Consider the following 8,166-nt stretch of genomic DNA (forward strand, 5'->3'; position numbering starts at 1 on the left):
ATGCTTTGTTTTTCTCACATTTGATTTAATTCCATCAGGAAGTCATCCCTGACTCAGTCTTCCTCCTTTTCCTTTGGATGATAGCAGAGAGAACGATGCAGTGGTTCAATATGGAGCTCTTGTCTAAGGTCTTCCAGATTTTGTTCCCACCGTCTCTCATAATAAATGTTGAGGACACAGCGGGCCTGGCGGCCGTTCCGGAAAGCCCATGGACCAAGCGATGTCGCCAGTAGCTGCAAATGAGTTGTATCAAGCCGAAGTGGGCCGAGTAATGCTCCCAGAACACACATTGGCAGCTCAGTCTGAGCAGCTTCGAACCACTTCACTGCTACCTCACCTATCATGTTAGCGGGCATTCCAAGTAGTGTGTGCAGCAAATCATGGACTTCTCTATATCGTTGCATAACATACGCCAGCTCCTCGTTGTCAACAAATCTCACATCTGCCCTGGAGTCGGGGGTTACGCCATTATCCTCCAGAAAACGAACATATTCTCTCCCAAGAGAGCCTTCGGGCATTGAGACCATCTTGCTCAGATCCAGTGTAGACAGGCTGATCCTTGGTCTCTCTGTTAGGATACTGTGGCCTTCTGGGTCGTTTCTCATCCTGTCCCTGAGATTCACTAGGGCTATGTGTCCTGTGGTTTCTCCCAACACTGCCACCATGTCATGTCTGTATGGGTTCTGCAGTGCAGCCACCCCTGATCCGACTGCCAACAAGGCTTTCTGGATGGGGTTAGTCGGGATGTGACCAGGATACAGCCTGTCATAGTCGGTGTCTGCAGACCCACTGCTACTGTGCTTCTGCCGAACACACAGGGCTTCTTTCCAAAACGTCCCGTTGAGTCGAGTACCATACAGGGAACGCAGAAGTCTGCTGCCTAACGTTAAGCTTGACATGGTTTACGGATAAACAACACACAGGGAACGCAGTAGTCTGCTGCCTAACGTTAAGCTTGACATGGTTTACAGATAAACAACACACAGGGAACGCAGAAGTCTGCTGCCCAACATTAAGCTTGACATGGTTTACAGATAAACAAACCCCAAGATAGGCCTGCCCTGCTACTGGTATCAGTTGGTTTTCTGCAGCCGTCAAGCACAATCTCGACTGACATCACTGATGACATCATCAAGGATGACTGATGTCACAGGCTCACCATAATGTAGCCTGTGACATTGCATTATCATTTCACTCTATCAATGATTACCGTTGAAATGGAGAACTGGTGAGTCGTAACCTACTCGTGTGAAGTGAGGGGTGCCCACTGTATTTATATCGGCCACATTAAAGTCCATAGACTCGGCTGGCAAACTATTTATGTCATAAGTGCTCTAAACAAACATTGTATAATATCTTCAAATCCATAGATTTGGCCGGCAAACTATTTATGCCATAATTCCTCTAAAACATTACAAATCACCCCGTGTGAAGTGAGGGATGCTCTTATCATCATACATCAGCATGCATCTCATTCTGGCCAATCACAATTTGCATCCTCACTTTTCCATCTTCACTTCACTTTACTGTCAATATGTACTTTGCTCAGCCAATCAAATCATTGCTATGGGGTAGGGTACACACTAACACAAAAAGCTGGGCACAGCAGGGGCTAGCACCTCTCAAAAATCCCATAGACTTTGCTGCCATATGACGGAATCTTCAAAAGCCATGCATTGCGCCCTTTAAAACTTCGCTATTGTTTGTACAACTGCTTTGCCATCAACTGATTTTTATTTTTTATTTTGATTAAAAAATATATATAGTCCATCAAATAAACAAAAACCATCCATCCATCCATCTTCAACCGCTTATCCGGAATCGGGCAGCTCCAGCAGAGAGCTCCAGACTTCCCTCTAATGATTACATTTTAAATAATTGTGTAACATACAAAATGAGCAAGAATTGTTACAGTAGTGCTTTGATTGTATTGTGCTTCACACACAAACTGTTCATGCATGGCTCATCTCAATTTCAAACAGCAACCCAGCTGCACAGGTTGGGGTTGAGCCCCAGATTCTTGAGCTCTGTGTCTAGTCTGAGGGGGGTTATGGTGTCGAACCATCAGCTGCAATCTCAGCAGGGGGGGGGGGGGGGGGGGGGGGGGGGGGGCGTCGAGCGTCGGTGGCAACTTGCAGTTGATCAGCTCAGTCTAATGCACTAATATAATTCTAACTTCTAGACTCATGACAACTGTGTTGCACATGTCTTTAGACTAGATTTTGCCTGGCCCTGTTGCTTTGTGCGTCTTGACGTTGGAAAGCATTATGCACTGATTCTGCAATAAGTAATATGAATCTGTGAGAGGCCATTAAGTGTTGGTGCGCTCCGCTACGGTGTCGCCTTCAGCCCTGCTATAAAATTCACATCAGTTGAAAAACTGCTTTAACTCATTCGGGAATGAGGGGCAGACCTCTGCATTATTCTTATCCGGGAGTTTGAAGTCGGTAATGATGATACAATATTTAGCTGTGATTCAACCTCTTTCCCATGATCTTGTTTGGCTGTTATAAATGTTTCTGTGTGTATAGTGTGTTCTCTTTTTCTCCTCCTGTTCAAAATAATGTGTGTTTTATAGTGGTGTAGCAATGATCCGAGGTGTTTTGCCTTGAGTAGGTGTGATGTGTCGATACATTTAAAAATGTAGGCAGAACTTTCTTTAATGCTGCGTGAGCATGACTAAAATCACCTACTGTAAGCGCTGCTTGAGGGTGTTTATTGTCTGCTTGGCTTATTGCTTGGTGCAGCTCTTTGTTCGCAAACTCAACCTTAGATCTGCGGTGAATGTACACAGTTTGGGCTTTATGAAGGTCTCACACATCAGGTTCTTCAGAGCCAGGTCCAGTGAAGGTATTATCTTACAAACGTGTCCACCATTCCTGCAGATAAAAAATTCCTGTCACTGTACTACACTTGTCAACCTTCCAGATTAAAGGAAGGAGAAACTTAATGTGGCTACAGGATATCAGGATTTTTTTAATATGACATGACAGACAGGACAGGACAATAAAATAAAACTGAAACCATTTAGCCTCAGAGTAAAGCTATACAAACACTCTTGAGTAATGTCAGCCAGTCAGGTCGCTTTAACACCCCTTTAAATAAAGCCATGGTTCTTGTTGAACCATCCCTCAGATAACAGAGTAAGCAGCAGAGGAGGGTCAGTATCACCTTATGTAGCCGTGAAGTCTCTCACACACACATGCATTCAAGCAGATCGTCTTATTAATGACGACGAGCACACACAGCGATTTGTGGAATCTAGATACAGAACATATATACAGTATATTCACACAAAACAAATTTAGCCTACAGTGTGCTACATTGTGGTTTTGACTTCCTTGGCAAACTGACAGTGTGCTCAAGAAATGTGGTGGGAGAGGAGAGGAGAGGGCTGTGTGGCCCTGCTCCATTAATCTGTGTCTATCAGCCTCTGCATAGGGAAAAACAAGTGATGACCTCTAAGATTCAGTACCACAGGGGGTGTGTGTGTGTGTGTGTGTGTGTGTGTGTGTGTGTGTGTGTGTGTGTGTGTGTGTGTGTGTGTGTGTGTGTGTGTGTGTGTGTGTGTGTGTGTGTGTGTGCGTGTATGCGTGCATGCGTGTGTTCAGGGTTGGGGGTCTTGCCGTTTTGCTCTGATATGATTGGTAATGACCTGCCTCCAAGGGGGGCTGGTCTACAGAGTAATATGGTGATTATACACACACACACACACACACACACACACACACAAACACACACCCACTTCCCCTCTCTCTCTCAGTCTCTATATCGCTCACATACAATTTTTCAATTCTTCATTTGAACGACTTAATTATAATTTGCATAGTGCTCAAACATTATAGAGATCCAGTGTATAGCTAAAGGGCGCAGTACACACGCACACACACACGCACACGCAAAAATGTAATGTATTGAAGAAGAAACAATGGGCACGTCATCTCTCTTCTCTCATCCATGCTTCCTGTGTGTGTGTGTGTGTGTGTGTGTGTGTGTGTGTGTGTGTGTGTGTGTGTGTGTGTGTGTGTGTGTGTGTGTGTGTGTGTGTGTGTGTGTGTGTGTGTGTGTGTGTGTGTGTGTGTGTGTGTGTGTGTGTGTGTGTGTGTGTGTGTGTGTGTGTGTGCGTGCGTGCGTGCGTGCGTTTATGTAGGCTATGTGTATGGAGGGACATTTATCCTAATGGACTGAAAGATGAGGTGCCTTATTTTTTTGTATGTGTTTATGATGTGACAGTACTTCATTAGACCCTAAACTACATTTTAATAAATACTGTACACTTTTTTTTTTAAGACAAAAAAAAGAAATATTCCTCCTTAATTCCTCCCTGATTATTTAAGGTGGGGAAAGAATCACGGCACTTCATCTTTAACAGAATATTACCGTCAAATATTACACCAAAAGTTAGGATACCGTAATGCCCAAATATAGGTGACAGACAGTACAGGACCAAATAAATACACGGACGGACGGACGGATCCAGGCTACATTTTGGATGGTTTACATGGTGAAGGACAAAGATGAGTAACAGAAGAAGGACAGAAAATCACTGCATCTGCAAAACGTCTCAGTGCAACTTTTAATGGGGGGAGAGAACAGAAAATGCTTAGATGTGCTCTTTTTCCACCAGCAAAAGTGGGCTGGGAAACCTGAGGATATAAAGCTCAGTTATCTGCTAGAGAGGAGACACCACACACACACACACACACACACACACACACTGTCAACACAGAGGGAACACTCAGACTCAAAAGCATGTGTGTCATTTTCACAACTGTAATTTATAGTCTTGGTCCATAAATATCATGTTTACTTCCCAACTCCTTGGCCAAACTTATCACACTTAGCATGAGATGTAACTCAACACACACACACACACACTCCAAAGAACACTTCCTGTGTCGAAGTATATTATGCTCTCCCCTTGTGATGTTTTTGGGGCGAGGCTTCCCTCCCCCATCCCCTCCCATATTTCTCGGAGATATGAGGGTTGTGCCAACACCTCATTGCGGTCATAAACTTAGGGAATTGTCACCCTTATAGTGTTCACATTTAACCTTAAATTAAGTTATTTCATGCATATTTACCCAACTTGTTTTAGCAGATTCATCAGATTGAATGGCAATCGATGCCCGTTCAGCCACATGTGACACGTGTTATAATCTAGACAAAGACAATCCTTTGATTGTACGCATCAATCTATCAACCACCTCCCTATATGTTGAAAACATCACTAACATCACTAGGCAAACGACCCCCCTCCCCCCCCCCCCCCCTCCCCTTCCCTTCCAACAAATTGTGAAAATAGTCGATCTACAAGCCCCGGGCTGTGGTAACTTATTTTTGCCGACCCCTATCTACAGTATTTCTTTCACGTGTCCTTGTGCCAGGACTGCTCCCAACAAGTGGGTTGTCGGTCACCTTGCATGGCTTCCCCCGCCGTTGCAGTGTAATTGATTGTGATCACGAGGCCCACATTGTAAAGCCTAAGACTGTTAAAGTGCTCTCTGAATGCAGTCCATTATGACTATGCAGCTATTATGGCAATGGTGTTTTAACTGTGTATCCCTTTTAGAGCACATTAACTGTCAAACTGTTGCACTCAGGGGCTCAGGCAGGCCCACGAGTGACTGAAATGTGGTACTTTTACTCTATAGACACAATCAAACAAAATACAAAGAATATACAGTAGTTAGCTGTTGTTCACTGTATATGCTTTGGCACGTACTATATGCAGTACATTACAACAAGGATACAACATTTCAGAATATGTAGTGGTGGAGGTGTAGCTTCCCCATAGCTGTTTTCCTCCCCCAAATGAACCAGAAGAAAGTAATTAAGTGAATCCAAATATCTTGCAGATACTGTTATCAATATTATGTTGAATTCACCTGTAGAATTTCACCTGCAAAAGTGCAAAGATATACCAAATAAACAACAATATACTACTACTACTACTACTACTATTACTACTACTACTACTACTACTATTACTACTACTATTACTACTACTACTACTATTACTACTACTACTACTACTACTACTATACTACTACTACTACTAAAGAGTATAGACCTCTTTCTTGTTTACAAACCTTACTGTCCAGTAAGGTTTGTAAACAAGCACACACACTCGTGGGACGTGGGTGCATCAGTCAGCTAGAGCAGCGAATGACCATGTGACGTCAAGTCCATGCAAGTCTGTCTCAAACTAGAATTTACTGTGTGTTTATGTGTTTCAGATATGAGCGCTGCATTCTGCCCGTAACTGGCACTGAAACCCGTCTATGAACTGCAGAACCATGCAGCACAAGCCAAACAGACTGGGGTGGGGGTGTGAGGGGAGGATTGGTGAAAGTAACTGTGTAGTTCATAACCACGGACCGACTGCATGGCTGACAGGCTAGTTCATTCCATTCGTCTTCCTATCTGCCATCATTCTCCCAGGCCTGTCAGACGCTTCAGGTACACCACTCTTCTGACACTGATGGCTAGGCTGGCCGCATCATCCACATGCACTCAGGCTGAAAACTCTTCTTGGCACATTCCTGGAGCGGAATGGAAGGTGGGTGAGGGGGAGGGGGGGGGGGTGGGGGTGGGCAGGGGCAGGTAGGGGTAGGGATGTGCATGGGAGCACCACATGGATCAGAGTTCTGTCACTGAAGCCAGTTGGCTGTGACATCACCTGGGAAAAGGGATAAAACTCCCAGTTGGCTGTGACATCACCTGGGAAAAGGGATAAAACTCCCAGCGGAAAAAACTACTGGAAAGTCATATTATTGGTGCTCGGCAAAACAACAACACATACAGTATACGACTGAAGCCTGAGTTATACTTAGTTGCCAGTGTCGCTCGACGCTCTCTAAAATAGGCGATCTACAGCGCTGAGAGCCTGTAGATATAGGCTATTTTTTGGGTGCAGGACACTGGTGTCAAAATTAAGTTAAAACTCCTTCAGTGCCACAGTCAGTCAGCCATCTTTGTCACTGGTGCCATTTTGTCATACCGATATAGAAATCTTTGAAGACCCACAGAATATGTTGTGCTATACCAAAATATGATGTCACATATCTCGAATGAAAGATCTACTACTCTACTTTGCCCAGAAAAAAGAAGTGAGTCGCTTGCTTTCACCGTTCTGAAGTTATTCGCCGTTGAATAAAGCTTGGTTTCATAAAAACGGCCATCTTGGAAACAAACAGCTGAGAAAACTGCGTTTTAGTGTGAGGTACTTTCTCACTCAGAATTCTCACTAAAGACTTTTATTTTTGATTTCAGTGATATCACACAGTACTTGTTCTCAAAAAATATATATATATAAAAAAAAGAAAAAAGAAAGTGGTTTTTTTTTTACTGAAAATAAATAAATAATAAAAGCTAGGAAAAAAAAAACATGCAAAAAAAAAAAAAAAAACGGGGCCCCCCTAATTTCCAATCCGGCCCTGGAAAATACAGGGGCCCCCTGGCCCCAGGCCCATGCCTAGGGGGGCCAAGTACCGAATGGGAAAAAATATCGTTTTGAGAGAGTTGGTGCACGGACGGGGAGGGTTTTGGCTGGCCACATTATCAGTTGATCGATGGTTGCGACGCTTCCCGCCCTTGTACATGCTCATCCTGTACGGGTCCATCAGCTTTGCAACTATTTTCTTTCAGATAAATAATGACTTTAGTTGGAAGAACGCACAGCAGTGTGTGTGAGCTGGGCTTGTGTTTGTTGTCGAGTGAGGCTGGATTTGTTTTGCTTCCCCATGTCCACAGTTTTAATCGTTTCGTCTCTTCATTTCGAGCGTCGCACACACACAAACACACACACACACACACACACACACACACACACACACACACACACGCACACACACGCCTTCTTCCCAGGCATGGAGGACACCCCCCCCCCCCCCCCCCGTGTGTGTGTGTGTGTGTGTGTGCGACGCTCGAAATGAAGACAACTGTTTCTTGTGACAGGGAACAGAATCGTCTGTCTCTCTCGCTCTCTGACTAAACCAACTGTTTCAGATGCTTTTCCTATACCACCACCAACAAGGGGGTGGCAGAAAAGCAACCATTTGGGGGTGTTTTTTTTAGCACGTGATTTCAGAGTGTTCCTACAATATATGCGAGTTAAAGTCGCAGTCACAAGTTGCGCAACAGTCCCATCTATTGAAATCCAAT

The 8,166-nt window shown here is 44.3% G+C and overlaps 1 protein-coding gene across 1 annotated transcript; it reads right to left on the minus strand.

Annotated features, from left to right (window-relative positions):
* Positions 1–53: 53 nt before the first annotated feature.
* Positions 54–899, minus strand: LOC310862075 (ubiquinone biosynthesis protein COQ4 homolog, mitochondrial-like; the record flags this gene model as incomplete). Its single annotated transcript, XM_083769812.1, has 1 exon — positions 54–899. The coding sequence occupies one exon, from the start codon at positions 897–899 to the stop codon at positions 54–56; it is 846 nt and encodes a 281-aa protein (XP_083625938.1).
* Between the last annotated feature and the right edge of the window lie 7,267 nt (positions 900–8,166).

Source organism: Protomyctophum parallelum, assembly GCF_964188405.1.
Source record: "Protomyctophum parallelum genome assembly, chromosome: 7".
In the NCBI taxonomy this organism is placed as follows: Eukaryota; Metazoa; Chordata; class Actinopteri; order Myctophiformes; family Myctophidae; genus Protomyctophum; species Protomyctophum parallelum.